This window comes from Rhinichthys klamathensis, unplaced genomic scaffold, assembly GCF_029890125.1.
Source record: "Rhinichthys klamathensis goyatoka isolate OS25496 unplaced genomic scaffold, OSU_Roscu_1.1 h1tg000191l_1, whole genome shotgun sequence".
NCBI lineage: Eukaryota > Metazoa > Chordata > Actinopteri > Cypriniformes > Leuciscidae > Rhinichthys > Rhinichthys klamathensis.
This window is the reverse complement of record NW_026606717.1, coordinates 5,279,047-5,302,848: the sequence shown is the minus strand read 5'-3', so window position 1 is coordinate 5,302,848 and position 23,802 is coordinate 5,279,047. Positions and strand designations below refer to the sequence as shown.

At 46.0% G+C, this 23,802-nt stretch overlaps 2 protein-coding genes across 2 annotated transcripts in view; both read right to left on the bottom strand.

Moving 5' to 3' along the window:
* LOC130095432 (multidrug and toxin extrusion protein 1) overlaps positions 1–23,802 on the bottom strand; it is a 229,191-nt gene that overhangs the window by 163,819 nt on the left and 41,570 nt on the right. The gene's annotated exons all lie outside the window — the stretch shown is intronic.
* The window catches only part of LOC130095433 (multidrug and toxin extrusion protein 1-like), a 63,313-nt gene that overhangs the window by 27,509 nt on the left and 12,002 nt on the right, over positions 1–23,802 (bottom strand). Inside the window, exons 5-10 of the mRNA XM_056262170.1 lie at positions 21,552–21,594; positions 21,347–21,391; positions 21,124–21,221; positions 20,869–20,966; positions 20,408–20,521; positions 20,251–20,318 (exon numbers count right to left, since the gene is read on the bottom strand). Coding sequence (XP_056118145.1) covers positions 20,251–20,318; positions 20,408–20,521; positions 20,869–20,966; positions 21,124–21,221; positions 21,347–21,391; positions 21,552–21,594 — 466 coding nt within the window. The remainder of the gene's footprint in view (positions 1–20,250; positions 20,319–20,407; positions 20,522–20,868; positions 20,967–21,123; positions 21,222–21,346; positions 21,392–21,551; positions 21,595–23,802) is intronic.

Genomic DNA, 23,802 nt, shown 5'->3' with positions numbered 1-23,802 from the left:
TGGCCCATGTGTTCTATCAAAAGATGGCCTGTGGCCCATGTGTTCTATCAAAAGATGGCCTGTGGCCCATGTGTCCTATCAAAAGATGGCCTGTGGCCCATGTGTTCTATCAAAAGATGGCCTGTGGCCCATGTGTCCAAAAAACAACAAAAAAACCCACTAATTCTAATATTTTCTTTCTATTTCAGGAACTTCAGGATTCACGACCGGTGGGTATACTTCCTCTACCGTTCTTTGGGGGTGGGCCCCGTCCTGGCGGATTATTACTCCACCTAATTTCGGGGGTGGGCTGCGCCCCTGCCTTCATCTTCAGGCAGGATATGCAGATTCCGTACCCTCGGAATGCAAGTTATGGACTACGCCAAATAATTTGATTGTTTGCTGAGCTCGTAAATAAATGTTTTTTGTCTCAGTATTAATTCTCCCGAGTCTTTCTGGTAGAAATGACTCACGATTGTAAGTAAGTAAGTAAGTAAAGTTCATTTCTAAAGCGCTTTTCACAGATAAAATCACAAAGTGCTGTACACGAGACAGGTAAAAACAAAACCTTATATAAACAATCTAAAAATGTATGTACAGTACTGTGGTGAGCAGGACGGCCGAGGGACGTGAGAGAACGTCGCGAGGCCGGTGGTGCGATTGCTAATGAGCAGCACCTGTGAAGCACACCGGTCTCGCATCTCTCACGGAGGAGCGGAAGCATAAAGGAGGAGCGACGGAGTGGATGATCGAGAGAGGAACAGGCCTGCTTTTGTTTGTGTTTTGTTTTATTTTATTTTGGTAGCCAGCAGTCGTCCGTGAGGGGCTGCTGGCAGGTAGTTATATTTTATTTTGGGTAGCCAGCAGTTCCGTGAGGGACTGCTGGCAGGTATTGTGTTTATTTCATTTAAAATAAAGTTTTATTTTGATTGTTCTCCGGTTCCCGCCTCCTTCTTCCCTGAACCTTGCTACACTGGTGCCGAAACCCGGGAAGAGGGAGGAACGCGCTGTCCGAGGGTCCTCGCCGCTGTGGGGAATCCGCGGTGCCATCGAGCATGGTGCGCGAGTCGCCGCCGCGGACCGGAGCCTGCTGCCGTCCGCCGTAGAAGGGGAGGAGCAGGGAGCGGGGGACTCGCAGCCATGGACGCTCGAGGCGGTGCGCTGGGGTGAGTTGCCGGTGGGACGCCCGAGCTCGCCGCCGACCGCCTGGGAATGGAGGGGTGGCTGCCTTCCGGGAGGGAGAGGAGGTGTCACCGCCGCTTGCCGTGGGCCGGAGCCTGCTGCCATCCGCCAGTGAAGGGGAGGAGCAGGGAGCGGGGGACTCCTGCCGTCTGCCCAAGGCACCCGAGGAGCCGTCGCCGTCCACCGGGGGCGGGGCAGCGTCGAGGCGTCCAACGAGGGCCATCCAGCGTCGCCGCCGGGTACCGCGGAGGAGATCGCCCAGCTGGTGAGGGACAAGATGGCAGCGCGTTGTGGGAGCCGGACCAATTTTTTTTTCTTTCCTCTCTCCCCTCTCTCGTGTCCGTCGCTCCTCGTGCTTCCGTCTCCGTTTCCCTCGGCTCGTCGGTCCATATCCCCCAGGGATCGCCGCCGGGGGGAGGGAGTAGGCACAGCCCGGGTGTACCCCCCGGCCTGTGAGGGGTGATGGGGGTATGTGGTGAGCAGGACGGCCGAGGGACGTGAGAGAACGTCGCGAGGCCGGTGGTGCGATTGCTAATGAGCAGCACCTGTGAAGCACACCGGTCTCGCATCTCTCACGGAGGAGCGGAAGCATAAAGGAGGAGCGACGGAGTGGATGATCGAGAGAGGAACAGGCCTGCTTTTGTTTGTGTTTTGTTTTATTTTATTTTGGTAGCCAGCAGTCGTCCGTGAGGGGCTGCTGGCAGGTAGTTATATTTTATTTTGGGTAGCCAGCAGTTCCGTGAGGGACTGCTGGCAGGTATTGTGTTTATTTCATTTAAAATAAAGTTTTATTTTGATTGTTCTCCGGTTCCCGCCTCCTTCTTCCCTGAACCTTGCTACAAGTACATATGTAAAATCAAAGTGACACTAGTTAAAACCCATCAACCAAAAGCTTTCTTAAATAAACAAGTCTTCAGGTCTTTTTTAAAAGAGTCAACAGAGTCAGCCAGACGCAGAGACAGGGGCAGGGCGTTCCACAGTCTGGGGGCAACAGACTGAAAAGACAGGTCCCCTCGGGTCTTATAACGAGTCTTGGGGACCATAAGAAGGTTCTGGCCAGAAGACCGAAGAGTGCGGCTAGAGGAGTGCGGACTCAAAAGGTCCTTGATGTACTGTGGGGCCTGACTGTTTAAGGCCCTGACAGGGAGCCAGTGGAGAGTCAACAAAACGGGAGTGATATGAGACCTTCTGGGGGCACCAGTTAGAAGTCTAGCACCACAATTTTGGACCATTTGCAGTTTGTTCAGAGCAGACTTATTCAAGAAGGTAAAGACAGAGTTGCAATAATCAAGTGTAGTTGATATGAAAGCATGAATAATAATTTTCAGATCCTTCTTTGACAACATTTTGCGTATTTTAGAGATATTCCTGAGGTGATAAAAGCAGTTTCGGACAAGCTGTTTTGAGTGTATCTCCAAAGACATGGCCTGGTCAAACACAACCCCCAGGTTTCTGAGGCTGGATTTGACAGAGGAGCCAAGAGAGCCAAAGTGCTGTTTGATCACCGGGATCTTATGGTCTAGAGCAAAGATCAATGTTTCAGTCTTACTTGCATTTATCTGCAAAAAGTTAGTGGCCAGCCAGTCTTTGATAGACAATGTCTTATGCAGATCAAGGTACACACTTCACAGGACAGGTAGTCAAGTAAGTGTCTAGGCTATTGCAAGCCATTAGAGCCTAAGGTGCACGGACCACATCAAGTGATGTTGATTACAGCAGCTGCAGTATTGTAGCCTGGCTCCGCCCTCCTACGCACTTCCGCTCAATTTCATTTTCCTTCAGTACTACGTCTGGGACTGCTGTATATTCTTAGGTTTCCAGAAATAAATTTTTTGTAGGACCAATCAGCGAATAGAGGGAGTGGCTGAGAACGATGACGTTGAGGTAGCGCGTCAGTTTGAGTTGGAGTTCAGTGATGGTAGCGGAGAAAGACGTGAGAAAATCTATTCGGTCCGTTGTTGCAAAACTGCCGAATATACAGAAGTTAAAGCCGGAGCAAGATCAATGTTTGCTAAGTGTTGTTGGTGGCCATGATGTTGTGGCCCTCCTCCCCACGGGGTTCGGGAAAAGTTTAATTTTCCAGCTCACTCCGCTAGTGGTGAATGAGTTAGCTAAGGCGAACGATAGGGATGCAAAGCCGATAGTTGTTGTCGTCTCCTCTTGTTGCACTAATGGAGGACCAAGTGAGGGAGGCAGAAAGGTTAGGAGTTCGTGCTGGGCAGCTCGGCGTGCACGATGATTACTGTACAGCATTTGCGGCAGATCCGAAACGACCGCAGCGGCGTATTGTTAATGATTACACCCAGCTTCGACAGTTGACTGAATACATCACTGTCCTTAGTGTCAAATATACATTTAGAATTTAGAATTGTTCCTTGAACTCTTTAATTCTTAAATTCGATGAACAAAACATGCAGCTCTCATTGACAGACATCTTATTGTAAACATAATCCTCTGATCATTCGGACTTGTTTTTTTTATTGCTTAAAACAATACACAAGTAATAACAGAAAACATAATACAAAAAAAATAAAAAAATAAAAATAATAAAAAACAAAACAAGAATAAAACAGTAGGGGGATAATATAAAATAAACATTAACAAGTTAAGAGAATTACATGACACTGAAAAAAGGAAAATAATTACAAACAGATAATGTTTTTAAGACTTTTTTTGTTCTCAGACAACTTAATTGAAAAGAGGTATTTTTAAAATTCTTTCACAAATATAAGAAAGAGGTTTAGCATTTAGATATTTAGTTCCCTTTCGAGGGAACTCTCGATGCGTCACTTGACGCCTTGGGAACGCCCCCAGCGTGAATGCGTCTGAGCATCAATGTCAACTAGTCCAATGGAAAGAATGAGCGTCACGGGCGAGTGACGTCATGACCAGGAAGGGATAACGGCTCACCCGGTGAAACGCGGCATTAGCTTCTGTGTCTCAGCAAGCGATCTGTGTTACTCTGTCTCTGTCTATTTATTGTTGTCTGTTCGATATTATTGGGAAGAGTTATGGCGAAACAACTTTACAAACTCTGTGCTTCTCCCTGCCCGCGTTATTTAACGGGTGGGGACACACACGAGCTTTGTGTAGTTTGTTTGGGAGTGGAGCATGCGGTGTCAGCCTCCGAGGGGGCTGATTGCAACATTGTGAGAAGCTTTCGCTTCGCATGCTCCACTCCCGCCTGTCACTTTTCGAGGAAAGTGGCCAGGCTCGCGATCCTCGGGGTGCAGGACACGCGTCTGCCGAGGCAGCGCGGAGAATGCATTCCTGTGGATCGCGAAAAGGATCTCGTTACGGGGTTGGAGACGGGTCCGCGGATCTTATCTCCTCCCTTTCCACGAGTGATCCAGTGCTCTCTCTCCGGTCTCGGAAGCCCGCGCTGCGGTCTCTTCCGCCCGGGGAGAGAAATCAATGCTTCAGTGCTCTACCTCCGAGGAGGTAGATGTGCTGGGCATTGAAAGTGTACACAATCATGGGGGAAGTGGATTTGCCATCTCTTCCCCAGCGTATGAGAATTATATATAGCCTATATATATATATATATATATATATATATATGATAGTTTATATATTATATATAAAATAAAGTACATATATATAAAGAATGTATATAAAAAATATATATATATAATAATAAGCTGGTGGAGGTGTTTACTGAGGCTGTAGATGAATTAAATATTTAATGGCCAGCAGAAATAAGGGGGCACTCGTCCTTAAAATAAATTGAACGAGTTTCCTTCCCTCTATTTTTCCACCTCCATCACGGGGCCTTCCATTTTTCCCGATCTGCACAGCGAGCTGTCTAGATCATGGAAAAAGCCTTACTCTTTTTTTTTTAGCCCCACATTCATGTATATTCAGATATTTGGGGGTTAAGAGAGTATGGCTATGGGGCAATACCCCGGGTAGAACAGACACTTGCGAGCTATGTCTCCCGGTTCAGTATCGTCCCTGAAGGCGTCGGCTTCTCTCACTGAACGAGCCTGCTTGCACACTATAGCAGTGCTGCAAGCATATCAGGCTGACCTGCTGTGGTATTTGGACAGAAGTGAGGGAGTTGGCCCGATGGGGTTTGAGAACTCCGTCGGGCCTCAGATTTATCTCTCAGGGATGGCAGCCAAAGAAATATGGTCCCTGAGAGACACCTCTGGCTCAATTTGATGGGAATCATGGAGAAAGATACAAGATAATCTCTCCCTCGCTATGTCCAACCCACTGGGGCTGCTGGGCGTGAGCAGCTCCAGCCGGCTAGTTTCTCATACACAACACAGCAGCCAAAGCCTTCAAAGCAGAAGCCGGATCCGAGGACCGTTCTTCATGCTGAGAAGGCTGCGGCTCAAAAGAAAAGGTCTGGCGCCACGGCGTCAGACCGGTGAGGGCAGCCCCAACCGGGGTGGAATGGTGTACACCTCATTATACGGTGCCCTTTCCATCTCTGTGCCCTCAGGGGACCGTTCTGCCAACCCCGCCACCCTTGGTGCTTCGGGGCGCAGCGTTCTCCAGCGAGCTTCTGGCGCAGCGTCAACTCGACATTGCGTCGGACTCGCGCCCTCTGAGGGGGGTTCGAAAACAGTCAGTTCGGGTGGTTCCTGCCAGTATGTTTCAGGTCCCCGAACTGGCTGTCTTTATTACACCAGAGGCCAGCCTCGAGGGGCTGGTTCCCTTGGTAGGTTTTCTGGCAGCGCGGAAGCTACTGCCAAATATATCTCTATGGGTAATGGTAATCTCTCTGGTAATGGAGCAAGGGGTAAAGGCCCTGTTAGCAAAGAAAGCTATAGAGCAGGTGTACTCACCCGACATTGCGTCGGGTCTTTACAGTCGTTATCTCATTGTTCCAAAAAAGGATGGAGAGCAGCGTCACATACTAGATCTTCGTCTGTTGGAGTGTTTGGTGCTGGAACTCAAGTCCAAGATGCTGACACTCAAACAGATCGTGACTCAAATCAGATCCGAGGACTGGTTTGTCACGATAGATCTAAAAGACGTATACTTCCATATCTCCATCCTCCCTCAGCACAGGAGGTTCCTGAGGTTTTCTTTGGGGCAAAGAACACCAGTATCAGGCACTTCCTTTCGGTCTAGCTCTATCACCCCGCACGTTCACGAAGTGTATAGACGCAGCTCTGGCCCCGCCAGGCTGCAGTGTATACGCATTCTGAATTGCATAGATGACTGGCTGATTCTAGCGGAATCAGAACAGTTAGCGGTTCGGCACCGAGGTGTCGTTCTCGCTCATATGCAGATGTTGGGGTTGAGGCTCAATGCCAAGAAGAGTGTTCTTTCTCCAGTACAGAGAACCACTTTCCTTGGTGTGGTATGGGATTCAGTGACGATGCGGGCCACTTTATCGCCCGTTCGTGTAGCTGCTATCCTGACAGCCACCATAGAGCTGAAGCTAGGCCAGTCACGCACTGTAAAACAGTTCGAGAGACTGTTGGGTCTTGTGGCAGTGGCGTCCAACGGGATACCTTTTGGCCTGCTGTACATGAGACCTTTGCAGTGGTGGCGCAGGACCAGAGGGTTCTCCCCGAGGGGAAACCCACTTCGTATGATCAAGATCACGCGGCCGTGCCTTCGTGCCTTGGTTATATGGAGGAAACACTGGTTCTTAACCCAGGGTTCGGTGTTGGGAGCTCTTTGCCATCGAGTTGCTATCTCGACAGATGCTTCCCTCACCGGCTGGGGAGCGGTATTGGAAGGCCGCTCAGCTCAGGGCTTGGGAGGAGTCATCATCTCGCTTGGCACATGAATTGCCTAGAGATGATGGTCGTCTTCAATGCGTTGAGACATCTCCTCCCAGACCTGAGGGGCCATCGTGTGTTGTTCTGAAACAGTGACTGTTGGGCCTCAGGGCAGCAGCGTTCAATGTGATACCCTTTGACCTGCTGTACGTGAGACCTTTACAGTGGTGGCTCAGGTCCAGAGGGTTCTCCCTGAGGGGAAACCCACTCTGCACGATCAAGATCACGCGGCAGTATCCCCGCGCCTTGGTTATATGGAGGAAACTCTGGTTCTTGACCCACAGACAACACGTTGGTGGCCTATTATTTTGGTCCCTCAGGAAATTACGCTGTCTGAGGGCAGTGTATATTCCAGGGGGGGCAGAATATTGGAGCAGACACCCTGTCGAGGCAGGGGCTGAGGCCAGGGGACTCCACCCCGAGGCGTTGGAGCAAATATGGGAGTTTTATGGCCAGGCAGAAGTGGATTTGTTCTCGTCTCAGCAAAAGTACGACGCACTGTCCACTCTGGTTATCCCTCACTCAACCAGTCCCCACGGGGCTGGTTGCTATGGTGCAGACGTGGCTGAGGCTACGTCTGTACGCATTTCCCCCTGTTGCTCTGCTCCCAGGAGTTCTGGAGTGATTCCGCCAGGATGGAATAAGCCTATTTAGTAGCACCACCCTGGCCGAGCTGAATTTGGTTTGCGGACCTAATTTTTCTCCTCGACGGACCTCCCTTGGAGGTCCCGATCAGGAGAGACCTTCCGTCTCAGGCAGGGGATGCAATATTGCACCCCCGGCAGGGGATTTGGAAACTGTGGGTTTGGCCTCTGAGGGGGCCCAACTCATAGAGAGTGGTCTCTCAACCGAGGTTGTTGAGACCATTCTAAGCTCCAGAGCTCCCGCTACGAGGAAACTATATTCACTATTTCGAGAGTTTTTCACTTCTTGGTGTTACCAGCGTCAGTGGGATCCGGTTAACTGTTCAGTAAACACAGTATTCGAGTTTCTGCAAGAACGCTTTGTATCAGGTCTGTGTCCTTCCACGCTTAAGGTATACGTGGCGGCCATTGCGGCTTTCCACGCCCTGGTGGGTAGTACATTTTTGGGTCGAGACCCCCTGATCACTCGTTTCCTTCGTGGCACTTTGAGGCTGAGGCCTGCAACTTGCACTAGGGTGCTGGCTTGGGACCTTGCAATAGTTCTAGAAGGCCTATCTGGGGCTCCCTTCGAGCCCTTAGATTTGGTCTCAGAGAAGTTCCTTTCTTTTAAGACTATTTTCTGCTAGCTATTTCGTCCCTATTAGAGTCAGACCTTCAGGCCCTTTCGGTCCCCTCCTGCCTTGAGTGCACCGGGGATGGCCAAGGCATTCTTACCCGAAACATGGATATGTTCCAAAGGTGCCTACCTTTATTCCGAGGCCTATTGTGCTGCAGGTTTCTGTCCTCCTTTTACATCTGCGGACCAGGAAAGGCTGAATCTCTTGTGTCCAGTGCGAGCACTGGATACTTATGTTCATCGGACATCGTCTATGAGGAAGTCCGACCAGTTATTTATTTGCTTTGGATCACCTAAGAAGGGTCTTCCTGCTTCTAAACAGACGGTTAGTAAGTGGATAGTTGAGGCTATTTCACTTGCATACGAGTACTCTGACCAGCCGTGTCCTTTGGTGGTCAGAGCTCACTCTACGAGGGGTATGGCGGCCTCTAAAGCCTTATTATTTGGAGTTTCTCTTCAAGACGTATGTGATGCGGCAGGCTGGTCCTCACCGCTCACATTCGTTAGGTTTTACAGCTTAGACCTGGATGCTGCCCCAGGTTCTCAGGTGCTTAGTGCTTAGTTTCAACAGACTGACACTCAGGTACTTGGAATTCTGGCGTTTTGGGTATTCTCGTTCCCAAGGCGTCAAGTGACGCATCGAGAGTTCCCTCGAAAGGGAACGTCTCAGGTTACGACTGTAACCGTAGTTCCCTGAGAAAGGGAACGAGACGATGCGTCACCCTGCCATACTTCCTGCTTCCCTGTGATCGGCTTGCTTCGACTTTTTGAAGCTAATGCCGCGTTTCACCGGGTGAGCCTTTATCCCTTCCTGGTCATGACGTCACCCGCCCGTGACGCTCATTCTTTCCATTGGACTAGTTGACATTGATGCTCAGACGCATTCACGCTGGGGGCGTTCCCAAGGCGTCAAGTGACGCATCGTCTCGTTCCCTTTCTCAGGGAACTACGGTTACAGTCGTAACCTGAGACGATTTATGAATATGGAATTCGAACTTGTTTCCAGCCGGTTTCGGCGCATTACATACGTCACGACCACACGTTAGCGATTGGCTATGGCAGATCCTGAGTGACTCTGGGCAGATCCAATAGTTTTGAACTTTAACAGAACTGAACCCGCCTACAAGGAAGTAAACGTTTCTCAATGGAGCGAGGCCAGACTCTCTGTACAAATGAAATGTACGAGAGTCTGGTAGAACCAGGCTAGCAGTATTGTGTCAGGGAAGGAAAACCTGGACTCATGTGTCACACTGTAAAGTTGTTCCCCCACCTACAGGGATAGGATAGGACACAGAACAGTGAGGAGCCCAGGGAAGAACTGATTGCAACAGGTTGCCAACTGATTGCCAACCCTGCGGTGAAGACTCCCTCATAGGCCTTCGCCATCATCGCTCACTTGTGCACAAACATGATGGTCAAGAACTCTTGGAGCATTAATGCCGTCTTATGGTGTCATACAGGTCCTTGATCAAGTCAATTCTGTACAGAAATTGGCCAATGATACGGCTTTGGCCCTGGGTAACATCACGGACACACTCGCTTCGCACAAGATAATGATCTTACAGAACAAGAGTGGCCTTGGATTACATTCTTGCAACCCAAGGAGGAGCCTGCACCATTATCGGCCCTGAATGCTGCACTGAGTTAACGGATCCAACAGAGAACTTGAACAAAATCCAACAAGACATTCTTGATCTTTCAGCAAAATTACACCAGATGACTGAAGATAATTACCCGTAAAAACTTCAAGGACCCTAATTGCATGTTTGTTTCTGTGTCAGCATGCAATTACAGAAAATCAACACAGAGCATGTGCTATGTGCTTGTAACAATCACAAGTTACAATAATGAACTTTTAAGTGTCTGAATTTGTATTTTGTGAGAGCTATTAGAACTCTCAAAGGGGGAAATGTAGTGTTACAAATTTATTAAATGTTTAATTAGGTTCCAATACAATAGTATTTAAAATGTACACAGTGTTCCCCTTCGAGGGAACTCGAACTGCGTCATCGTTATGACACTTTGGGGAACGCCCTTAGCGTAACGCATCTGAAGCATGAATGAAATCTGTCCAATCCTGATTGGTGCTGCGTCATGACCTAGTAGATGACGGCATAACCGGAAGATACAAAGGGACGCCGACACACACACATTAGCTTTTTGCTCTTCAGCAAGCGCTCTGTGTCAAACTGTCTTTCCTATTTGGTGTTGTTTGTCCCATAAGAATTGCAATATAGAATCTATAGTGGCTCGGATCTCGCGTTTACCGAGGCAGCGCGTTGATTACGGGTCTACTCTGCAATAAAGATTCTGTGAATGGGATCTCGCGTTGTCGAGGCAGCGCACAGATTAAAGGTCTGCATTGCAATACAGAATCTATAGTGGCTCGGATCTCGCGTTTGCCGAGGCAGCGCGTTGATTACGGGTCTAATCTGCAATAAAGATTCTGTGACTTGATCTTGCGTTGTCGAGGCAGCGCGTAGATTAAAGGTCGTACATTGCAATACAGAATCTAGTGGCTCGGATCTCGCGTTTGCCGAGGCAGCGCGTAGATTACGGGTCTACTTTGCAATAAAGATTCTGTGTGTGTGCGAGGCATGAACAGTCAGCTCCGGAGGGTGGTGGCTGTGTTCATTGAGAAATATCTCGACGCGCACAGCCGTGCGTTTTCGGGTGTTTCAGCCTCGCACCTATTGACTTTCTTCTTGAGGGATGAAAGCCAAATATATTGTAATGACTAGAATCTCGCGTTTGCCGAGGCAGCGTGTATTACGAGATCGTATAACACAAAACAGTATTCTCTGGTAATTAGGGTTGGGAACCGAGAACCGGTTCTTATGCAGAACCGATAGTGTTTTTTTCAAAAATACCGGAACCGTGCGAAATTCCTGAGTTTCGGTTCCGAAAACGGTTCTGATGCGATGTGTGGACGAAGTGCTGGGAGCTTATCCTTTAATAGCGACGTCTCACAACATGAATATTAAAATTGTAATGAATGCACTGTCCCTCGCGCTATTCGTGTAACAAGTTACTTTTTTTTTGCGTCAGATATCAACGCAGAGAGAGAGAATAAAGACAGTAGAGCTGCACCATTAATCTTTAAAGGGGTCATATAATGCCATTTTTGTACAAGCTAATATGATTCTTTAGGCTCTAAATTAAAAGTTTGTAATATACTTTAATTAAAAATTCTCATTAGTATTGTAAGAAAACACTTATTGTACTTGGTCAAAAACAGCTCTGTTTTCAGTACGCCGTTTCAGTGCATATTAGAGATGCGCGGTTGGCGGTTACAGCCGCAGACTCCGCGGATAAACAGCGGATCGGGCGGATGACGGGACGGAAAAAAATATTTTAATTAAATTCGGGCGGGTGGCGGGCGGTTGAACCAATCAACTGAAAAAATATACATTGTTAAATATTGTTATCTGACTATATACCTACATCCCCCCCCCCCCCCCAAAAAAAAATCGAGCACACTTTGAAATAGTCAAATTTTCATCAGCTAGTCGAGTCTATGCAGAGACTGCTCGTTGTTATCAGAGATGGCAACGCCGGCGAAGGAGGTAGCTACATGACAAACTCAAAAAAAGGAGAATTAAAAACAAAGGAAATAGAAGTTCAGAAAAGTGTTGCCTTGAATAAGTTGTGCGCTCTCTTGATATGCGCCCGTTCGATATTGTTTCTGGTAAAGGATTCCACCAAGTGGCCCAGACGTTGATTGACATATGAGCTAAGTTCGGTGCTGTTGACGCTGGACGAGCCTGTTCTGAAGACTCTCGTTAATTCTGAATGCACGGGAAGAGAGCGAATAGCGCGTCTTTTTCAGGCACAGTGCAATTCATTTTATACCATCAACAGGCCTAACAATCATATAATAAACTATAGAGCCTCGATATTAAAGAAACGCCAAAGTCACTTTAGGCTTTTTCGTTGGTGCGCCATCAGCTATGTCTACAAAAGACAGATGAAATCTAATATTAATAATTGATCCATGTCGGTATACACAGCCTAATATTTTATAATGAAAAATAGCCTACACAATCAAGATAGACTATTTACTTTTTAGCCTATTTATTAAATCCAGGAAATTGGTTAATGAAACATGGATTAAAATGAAGATACAATTAATACAAAACTAAATTCGCTTTAAAGAAAGGCATTGTGCTTTTTTGAGGCCTCTGTGAAAGTTTGAAAGTCTTTTAGTGCCGCTTTCTGAGTGTTCGCGTCCATAATGGAGAACTGTCACGTAACATTGTTGGCGCCCCATACAATAGCAGCATGTTGAAATTGTGTGCCAAAATGTGTTTTCTATTAGGCTACAATGGTAATATTGTACAGTAGCCCATCAGAATTTAGGCTATTTATTTATTTTTGTCCCTGCGCGCCGATCGGAGACGAAGTTCACTGCTGATATTCTGAGAGCTTTCTAGTCTCGCGGCTGTCATCAGCAGCACCTTGTATCGCCCAATCAGCGGATGGCGGGTGGGTGCGGTTTTGAAAATTGGTCAAAAACGTTGGTGCGGATGGATGGCGGACGGATGAGGAGTTTTGTGATGCGGTTGCGGATGAAATAATAGCCCATCCGCGCATCTCTAGTAGTGCATATGACTTTAAATGATAATGAGCTTTGCTCACCCCGCCTCTCTGTTCTGTGCTACACCGTTTGTAACACAATAACACAATAACCATAACGCGTTGTTCAGTATAAACGTGGGATTATGAATTATTGAGAACGTCATACATAGAAAACATGCCATAATGTACCCTGAGTGTAAACCTTCACCATTCATTGTGAAGCGTGCAGCTAGCGATTTGCAAAGATTAATATATGAATATAAAGTTTAATAAAACGTTACACTCACTTCCGTTCTTCTGGAGATTCAGCAGGAACACGAATATCTGGTACCGATCCTTTTTTCATGAGCAGCTTCTTAGCAAATCCAGCTTTATACTGATCCTCGTTTATAAGCAGTCTGGTGTGTGAAATGATTCGCGCAAACATGAACGCATTGACGTTGCTCGTGGAGAATATTCCCTTCGGAAACAAACACAGCCACTGCGTCTTCAGCGGTTCGGATTTAGGAACATTAAAATGACTGCTGTGTTCGTTATTACACCCAAGAACAGAACACCACAATCGCTTAGACGCCATTCTGCTCATAGACAGTGCTCCAGCATATCAACAATGACCGCGCCGGTCCGTGCAGACTATGATTGACAGCTGGCTCACGAGCGAGGGCGGGTCTGTGTTGACTCGCTCCTGTCAATCAACAATCGTGGGAGGGGCTTCCGACCGTGTGACGTCACACGATCGAACGGCTTGATTTGAGGCAGGGGAAAACATATAAGGAGATTAAAACAAAAACACTGGATGGATTTTTTTCATTTTATGATGGTTGTGTACAGGCACTGCCAACACACATTTCAGTACAATCAACTTGTAAAAGTGCATGTACCATTATATGACCCCTTTAAACGATCTCGATTCAAACACCCACGCAATCTTATTCCTAAATGACAAAAACTTCACACCGGGACATTCAAATCTGTTTTGCTGTCGCTGACCCAGAGAGAGCAGTTCTACATAAAACAGCTAGCTTTACTTTCAGTCTTTTCAACAACACAGTATCGATATTTCTGTGTTAAAAATATTCAAATGATCACAGAAGTACTGAGATAAAAGTTTATAGTTCGAGAATAAACACTGATGTCTACTGTAGCAACCACAACAGTTAATCACCTTTTGAAAGTCGCTTCAAATAACGAAAATTCGCTTCAGAATTTACAAAATGTATATAATGAGCGATTACATCATGAATGCCTTTTTTCAAAACGTGTTTTTGTCTTATCCTGAATCACTACGGTAAGGCTGTAATAAGCGTTTAGACTCGGACTACTTTACACTGGTCGGTTCGGCACTGCCCAGTGCCTGCGTGACTCACCCGCGTCATAGACATAAACATAGAGAAGTAGCTCCGGCAACAATGTTCTTCCGCAAGACGCATGTATTTCTGTTTATTAACTGCTAGAGCACTTTAATCCAGTAAGGAAACAAGTGAAGTTTTTATGAATCAATCATTCAAACCGATTTTAAAAATATTATGTTTCACCTGTCTGGATCTTACATGTGTGTTCAAGCATATTCTACCCCTTCTGAGAGGGTATTCCACTGCTGGAGATACAATAAGATATAGGAGAGGTCCCAAATTATCCTTGAGAATGCAACATTTTTTATTTTCCTTCAGAAAAAATTATTGCTAAATAATATGTTGCATTTGTTGACATTGCCAGTCTGTTAAACTCATTTGACAAGTATCAGAAATAAAACACAAAAAGGATTGTGTATTTTCCCCGTACTACTATTTGTATTAGTTGTTTTAATAATTTTTATTGAATGGGAACCGGAACCGGAATCGGAATCGTTTGGCGGAACCGGAATCGGAACCGGAACCGAAAAATTTCTTACGATTCCCAACCCTACTGATAATTATGGCTGCATTTAATTTTAAGAAATTAAAATGATGAAATATTATCCGACTTTAAGGAAGTTAGATATTTTAATTCAGCCTACCACTCAGACCGTGTTTCACATGCAGTGTTCCTTCTGCACATCAAAAATCGTTTTTCGATTTTTCCCTGCCGGTCCTCCGCTTCAGGGTCAAAAACGAGACAAAAATAGCAGGGCTATCCCCCCCGTGGAGGGACGAGCGAGAATCGCTCCTCCGCGGAGCCCTCAGGAAATCGATGCTTGTATCCAGCGTCAAGTGCGCTTCGGGACACATCGGTTTTCAGCGAATGCACGCTGCAGTGTCCGCCCCAAGGGCTTGCGGCCAGGCAGTGCTCGTGTTCGCCCATCGGGAACGGTTTTTGATTATTCCCTGCCCGTCCTCCGCTTCAGGGTGTCGAGAACGAAACCAAAAGAGCCTCCCTTCAGGGAAGCCCTCAGGAAGTCGATGTCTGTATCCCGCCGTTAAGTGCGCTTCGGGACACATCGGTTTCCAGCGAACGCACGCTGCTCTGTCTGCCCCACAGGCTTGCGGCCAGGCAGCAATCGCGTCCGCCCATCGAGAATCGTTTTTGGTCGAACCCTGCCGGAGATCCGCTTCAGGGGGTCGAGAACGAATCCCGATTGATACCCGAAGCCAGGCTCGAGAGGCTGGTTCCCTTAGTAGATTATCTCGGCGCATGGTCATGCCTTCCGAATATATCTGCGTGGCCCCTGCGTACTGTAGAGCTGGGTTACAGGCTGCAGTTCAGCTCCCCTCCCCCGAAGTTCAACGGGGTGGTCTGGACTGTGGTCGGCCCAGAGCAGGTTCGCGTTATGGAACAGGAAGTTCAATCCCTGTTGGTCAAGGAGGCCATAGAACGTGTTCCTCTGCCAGACAGGGAAGTCCGGGTTCTACAGCCGGTACTTCATAGTTCCCAAGAAGGATGGGGGGGTTGCGTCCTATAATAGATCTCAGGCACTTGAATCGGTCACTGAGGAGATTCAGGTTCAAGATGCTCACAATCCCAGCCATCGTAATCCCATCACAATCCCAGCCAACCCAATATCGGGTTCTTCCATTCGGCCTAGCTCTCTTCCCTCGCACTTTTACAACATGCATGGATGCAGCTCTAGCACCCCTGAGGCTCGAGGGCGTCAGGGTGCTCAACTACATCGGCGACTGGCTGATACTGGCCCAGTCGCGAGAGCTGGCGATTCGGCATCGAGATGTCGTCCTCGCCCACATCCAGAGCCTGGGGTTGAGACTCAACACAAAAAAGAGTGTGTTGACGCCGTCCCAGAGGACTACGTTCCTGGGAGTTGTATGGGACTCCACGACGATACTGGTAATGGTCTCCAGAGTGAAGCTAGGCCACAACCTCACTGTGAAGCAGCCTTAGAGACTGCTGGGGCTCAGGGCAGCAGCGTCCAACGTTATACCTTTTGGCCTGCTACACATGAGACCCCTACAGTGGTGGTTGAGAGCCAAGGGGTTTTCCCCGAGGGGAAATCCGTTCCATATAATCAGGGTAACGCGCAGATGCCTTCGTTCCCTTGTCATAAGGAGGAAACCTTGGTTCTTGTCCCAGGGACCGGTGCTGGGAGCATCATTTCAACAGATGCCTCCCTCACTGGTTGGGGCGCGGTCATGGACGGCCGCTTTGCGAGAGGTCTGTGGAAGACCCGGCATTCTTCCTGGCACATCAACTGCCTGGAAATGCTGGCGGTCTACAAAGCTCTGGGGAGTTTTTTCCCAGACCTCCGCGGCTACCATGTCCTGATACGCTCGTACAACACTTCTGTAGTCGCGTATCTGAATCATAAGGGGGTCTGAGGTCGCGCCCTCTATGCAGACTGGCACACCAGATCCCTCAAAGTGTCATAACGATGACGCAGTGTCTCGTTCCCTTCTCGGGGAACAAGGGTTACAGTCGTAACCCGAGACGTTTTCCACTTTGAAGCATAGATGATGAGATTTAAAGCAAGCAATCCTGCCTGCTGACATTAACCTTTTGTCACTTCTCAAAGTACAGCTGGGCCTTTTGTCTCTATGATAATTTTAAGGTTTGAGTGATCCATTAACCTTTTGTCACGTCTCAAAAAACAGCTGGGCCTTTTGTCTCTATGATAATGTTAAGGTTTGAGTGATCTAATCAGGTTGACTGGATCACCATCTATACATGACACTGTTATGCTGATGAGATCAGGGCTGGGGAATTTCCGGTAACGAGCTGAATCCTGTGCTTCATTTACATGCTTTGTTTCAGAGTGTCTCCACCTCTATGTAATCCCTCCCTCTTAAAAGGTATATAAACTACAATATCTACTGCCTTAGTTAGACTTGACGAATGATTGCAGCTACCCACAGCTTGTGTTCTCAATAAAGAATCCTGCTGAAGGACAGCGCTCCTGGTTGCATTGGCCTCCATCAAGAGGGTAGGGGACCTGCACGCATTCTCCGTTGACGAAGCGTGCCTGGAATTCGGGCCGGGTCACTCTCACGTGATCCTGAGACCCCGGCCTGGATATGTGCCCAAGGTTCCCACCACTCCCTTCCGGGACCAGGTGGTGAACCTGCAAGCGCTGCCCCTGGAGGAGGCAGACCCAGCCTTGGCACTGCTCTGTCCAGTACACGCTCTCCATGCTTACGTAGCAGGACGCAGTGTTTCAGGACCTCAGACCAGTTCTTTGTCTGTTATGGTGGGAGACTGAAGGGAAAGAGTTGAAAGTTGCCACCCCACGGGCTGGTCTCTCCAGTGTTCCTCCATATGAAGCCCCCTCGGGCCATATGGGTATTCCTAAGTCCTCCCTACGGGTAGGCGTGCTGCGGCATATTTCCTTTGAGATATGCTTCCCAGTGTACCTTGGTATTCCTGTGTTAAGTAGGACTCCTTCGTCCGTGCCAGTATCACGACAGGGAGATCAGACTCCGCAGGGCACTGGAAGACAGCTGTGAAGGTGGCGTGATTACACGGGGACCCCCATTTTCCGTCATCCGACGCAACTCGGAGTGACTACGAAAGGGAACGTCTCGGTTACGTATGTAACCCTCGTTCCCTGAGAAGGGAACGGAGACGTTACGTCTCCCTGCCACTCCCTGTACCGCTGGGTAGATGCCTGAGTTTAGTCTCGGCTCCTCAGCGAAGACATGATCTGCCTTTGCCGGCATCTCTCCTTATATACCCACGCGGTGGGGCGGAGATACGCTATGCAAATTCCGCAGACCCATGGCATTTCCTTATGTCTCCGTTCCCTACTCAGGGAACGAGGGTTACATACTTAACTGAGACGTTTCGTGTCATTTCATCACCAAAGACTGGCAAATGAAGACATTGAACCTTGCCACTATACCCATGGAGGAGAGGCATACTGCTGCGAACATCATGATATGCATGGAAGAGCCTAGCAAAATTAAAGCAATAGTACATGATAACGGGTCTAACATGGTGGCGGCAGCTCGACTCCTGGAAGAAAAACCCGGTTGGTCTTCAGTCCGCTGTGCTGGCCACACCCTCCAACTTATCATCAACAGTGCCCTCAAAGATCCCAGCATCAACAAAGCTACTGGTGCTGCAAGAAACCTAGATGAGTACTTTAGGAGAAGTGACCTGGCAAATTCAAAACTGAAGAAGAAGCAGCAGCAAATGAACACCACATAGCACAAGCTGATCCAGGACGTCAGTACGCGATGGAATAGTACCTATTACATGGTAGCAAGACTCCTGGAGCAGCGCTGGCCAGTCACTGCAACTCTCTCAGACCCTGAGGTAACACCAAGAGGCAAGCACTACTTTGACCTGAAACCAGAGCAGTGGGTACTACTTGAAGAGCTGGTGCAAGGATTAGGGCCTTTTGAATGTGCTACCGTTTTCCTCAGTGGGCAGGAGTATGCTACTGCTTCATGTCTTCCACAGCTGGTCAAAGGGCTGCAACGGTCCATACAGCAAACCCAGTTTGAGACAAGCTCAGGAAAAGCCTTTCAAGCCATTGCAGGAAAAGGAATAAGTGAGAGATGGGAGAATCTTAACACTGTGTCTGCAGAGAGAGACAACCCACTTGTTCTTGCAGCTGCCATCGACCCATGATTCAGAAAGCTGAAGTTTATCCCACTTGAAGATGACACAAGGGTGCAAAGTACAGTTGAAGTTCTTGCTATCAAAGAAGCAAAGGCCAAGACTGGGCTACATGATGACCCAGAGGAGCTACAGCAGAAGAAGAGGGGTCATATCCCAGGGGGAAAGTCTGCGCTGGATAACCTGCTTCAGTCTGACACTGACAGTCTGAGTGAGGAAGAGGAGGAAACCCAGGAGGACGAAAAAATCCAAATGGTGAGGAGGGAAGTTCAGATGTTCTTCACAGAGCCACCAATAGCCAAAAAAGAAGACCCTCTCAGCTGGTGGAGCGAAAATGAGGGGCGTTTTCCCACACTGTCAAACCTAGCAAGATCTCTTCTGTGCATTCCTGCAACATCCACCCCTGCAGAGCGAATCTTCTCAGCAGCAGGAAAAATCTGCTCCCAGAAGAGAGCAAGTCTCACACGAGACCATGTGGATATGCTGCCTTTCCTTAATATGAATAAACTGAACGACATAGTCTGAGCCTCATGTTGATTTTAAACTTGGTCTGTCCACCATGACAGGTTTGTGTCCAGGTAGTATCACACAGTCCATGTTTACAACTTAAATTCTTATTTTAAAACCGTTAGATTTCATAATGTTGAGACGAGTTGTAAAGTTCTTTTGCAACAGATTGACCACTGAATGTATCTCATAAAATGCACTTAATGTTTTTGTTTACTGTTTTATTGCTGCTAATGTGCCTGCCCCTGGTTTACAGGAAGAAAATGTTTACTTGATTTTAATTAATTTTTTCTTATAAAACAAATGTGCCTGTCCTTTATAAAAATGATAGAGTTTCTTTATTTATGTATTTATGTCTATACTGACCGAGCACTGTGCCTAATTGGTTTTAGACAGGGCATTTTTATTTACTTTTAGTATGAATCGGCCTATCAGCAGCAAAGTTCAATAAAATATGCATTTTTCATTGAAGTACCCCCTTCTTTTTTGTGTTTACTATCATTTTCCACAAAATTAAAGCAATCTCATGCTAAATTTTAGAAAAATGTAATAATTATTCGATTAGTCGACTAATTGTTTCAATAGTCGGTGACTAGTCGACTATTAAAATAGTCGTTAGTTGCAGCCCTAGTCTGGCTGTCACTGGCCAATACGATTGCCGTGATTTGACAGTTGCTTCAGATACCAGTCATGCTGAGACGTTTTACCACCCAGGCAGTAGATAACAAAATATTTGTTAATGGTACACAAAACTGATAAAACAAAAGAAAGGAAGAAAAACATCTAAAAGGACTCTTTGAAGTCTTGACTGAATATGGAATAACAGAAATGTAACACATATTAGTTACACAGTTCTGTCAAAAGGTTCCAATTTCAGTTTATCTTTCATATAAATGTAATGCTAATATCTTGACCCATTGACCAGCAAACAGCTGGTGTTGTTCGGTTTGAGAAGATCCTCAAACCAGTACAGGTGTATATATTCATGAAACCAAGGAACCTTTGAAAAACATACCATAAACGCAATAGTGGCCAGCTCATACACAATGGATTGGGCTCCCAGCTCAGCCTCACTGATGAGGCCTACAATGACAAAAAACAGCACAACAAATATAATGTATTCATGATACAAACTAAATTGAATTACATAAAAACTCAGACAGATTGCAAACCTGCCAGGATTCCACCAATCTCATATGCCCACCACTGTACACAAAGCATGAACATGCTGGGAAGAGCCAAGCGAATGAATGGACCCCATTCCTGCAGACAGTCACTAGACCAGCCTAATGTGAGACAGAGAGAGATGTAACAGATGGAGACCTAGAAGTGCTTGCATGGAACTGTAATTGATGTAAAGTAATTAGTTGCATTAGTTTCCTATAATGACAAGTGGTGATCGGGGTAAAAAACAATAATCAGGTTAATAACAAATAATTATCGTTTGAAGATTTCAGCATGTTTTTCAGAAAAAAATAAAAAACTGATGTCATCACTCATCTGCAACATTTCATTGAACTACTACATAGATAGATAGATAGATAGATAGATAGATAGATAGATAGATAGATAGATAGATAGATAGATAGATAGATAGATAGATAGATAGATAGATAGATAGATAGATAGATACCATCCCAGGTGGCTTTATGCAGGCCCTTCCAGCGAATATAAACAAAGAGAAGCACAGCCAATGAATACTGGGAAATGGTGTTTGCAGCAGCAGATCCACTGTGAGTTAATAAGACAATCCAATAAATCATTTGACCTTTTAAGTAACTACTGAAATAACCCAGAAGTTTACACTTATCACAATCCTTCACAATGAGTAAAAACAACAAACCAAGTTCCTAAATATGAGATAAACCGAATCTAGACAGGTTCTTACGGCACACCAAGATCTAGCAGATGAAGGAAGATGTAGTTTATTAAAGCGTTGAGGACGTTCCCTGCTACTCCTGTGATGACCTGAGGCCAAATAATACCCTAAACAAATATACAATCAAAAACAGACCATCAGGACTGCAGCAATATATACATATACAAACAAGGTCAAGAAAAAGAAGAAGAAAAGAAGAATAAAGAAAGATTTTCTGCAATGGAGGCCAGACCTGATTTTGAAGGTATCGTCCCTGCAGCTGATAAATAAATGCAGCCTAAGGATGCCAACAAAAACAGTATTTAAAAAAAATTATTGGAAGGAAAAATTAACTTTCTTATGCACATTTCTACATTATTAATTAGATACGGAGGAATAGTTTTTTTTACTTTATAGTTAGTCATTTTACAAGTTAATAAATTTAATGTGTCACTCACAGGCAAAGCTGGCATGAATATTTTTACATAGAGTTGTGACATACTGTTGAGAGAGAAACAGAAACAATCACACACAGTTAAAGAAAACAGGGTAACACTTTAGAATAATGGACCGTAGTTAACAAGTAGCTATGCAGGAAGTAATGAAAGCGTAAGCGTAAGTTCTACCAGAAAGACTCCATTGCACGTCACTAATTTATAATTCCACGCAACCAATCACAGCTCGACATTGAATATAAAAGACTGATCCTACCGTTCCATGTTGTTGCCCGCAGGTGTCGTAGCAAAGTTTTCGATGCCAATTACGTTTCCATTCAGTTCGCAGAAACAGGCGCTGGCGTTCACTTACTCGCGTTTCGATACCAAACATAACAACACAAGTCACATCGTTGATTTTGATCTCAGCAACTTTCGCGATGCGCGAGTGCGACACACTTGTGTAAGAAACAAACGTGTGGCAGCTTTAAATCTCATGAGAGTCGATCTCCACTCAGTGTTTTTCAAAAAGTTCCCCTTTTACTACGATTAAACTTCATTCAGGTAAGTATATTAACTTGCTACTCTTCTGTTCCCTTCAAGACGTGAAGTTCAAATGTGGTGACGTGGTAGCTTTAAAATAACTGCCGATACTGCAGTCTGCAACGCAACATATTGCAACGCTTTAAACAGTAAACAGTGGGCCGAATAGCTCATTGAAATGGTAAGTGTATGCAAAGATTCACGTAACGTTAACTACATCGTCACGCACTCACGGCCAGTTGCAAAATACTATCAACTGGGTTGCTGAATAGAATTTAATCAAGCTTAAGAGTAACTTTGTTATTAAATCGCATATGTGTATGCCATATATTACAGCTCGCGCTCCTCATCTGCTCACTCACCACTGTGAGAGACGAGACGAATTGCTTTCCATCTTAAAGGAGCAGTACCTATTAAGGCTATTCAACTCGTTTTACGCCCTTCTCTGAATTTGTTATTGTTCTGGTAATGCATTTATGGAGATGTTTTTTCAATCACTTCCCGAGCGCCGGAAAGATCTCGACTTATACCTTGATGATTGCAGACTTCAACTAATAAAAGGGGGCACACTATTTAATCTCAGCTCGTTTTCTGTAAATAAACGATCTCTTATTCGATCATAAATCAACAGCAATTAATAGTTCATATATATATATATATATATATATATATATATAAAAATATTACAAAAATAATAATACATATAGCCATGTTTTAACAGCGTGCATGGCTCATGCATCCAAGAAAAAGCGTTTCTAACCGTGTTTTACAGGTTATTTGATCAGGGGAATTCGCATCTGTTTCAAAACATTTTAAGTTGGCTCGTGGCTTGTCTATTTCCGATTTACGTCTTTCTCCCACCTTTTAAATGTATTTAAGTTTTCGAAAACAGATTCTTCTGGAGTCTCTGGCGTTGTTATATCTAAAGTCTATAATTCCTATTGCCCCTATACTTCTTTGGTCATATCTCAAAGCATGACCACACTTCAATACTCCCTTTTTTTCATATAAGCGAACGGTCTTCCAATGACAAAGCACTGGTTTTGAACTCATGTAGCTTCCTCCTTAATTCTCCGGTCTTTCTCCACATATATACACTGGGTATTCCTTTCGTATCGGAGCCACAACAACAGTAGCCGAATGCAGCGTTCCCGACTCCCCTATCCAAATGCTTGGTAGATGGTCGTCCACAGCATACAAGACCTACATCAGATCCGACACGTATGTTCTACTAAATGCTCAACAAGCCCTCTCAACCGACATTCGAGGTAAATTTCTTCGCTAGCTACTGGTGGTGGTTAACAATCCATACATCTATCATACGTCCGCTTTTCACTGCTAATCTGTTTAGTTACACGGAGTCAATCGTGGCATTCTTTATTTCGTTCTTTACCATCAACTCATCCCATAATCGATTAATGAAGAATAGCTTTGAAAATACCATAATAACAACGCTCCAAGGCTATTCGTATCCTTGCTTATGTCTATCGTAACTTTCGGTTCTGATTGCTGCAATATTTTTAAGCCTACCACAGCTTCTGAAATTCTACGATTACTGCCATTTTATTTATTTTTTATTGTTGTCGAAGCTTTCGACTTGATTTCGTTCTCGACGCACGAATTCTGCCTATCGAGGCATAACTTGTGTGAAGCTTTCACGATTGTAATCCAAAGCCAAATATTTCATGGCTGATCGCGGGCTTCGTTCATAAATGCATATCGTAGCTTTCCT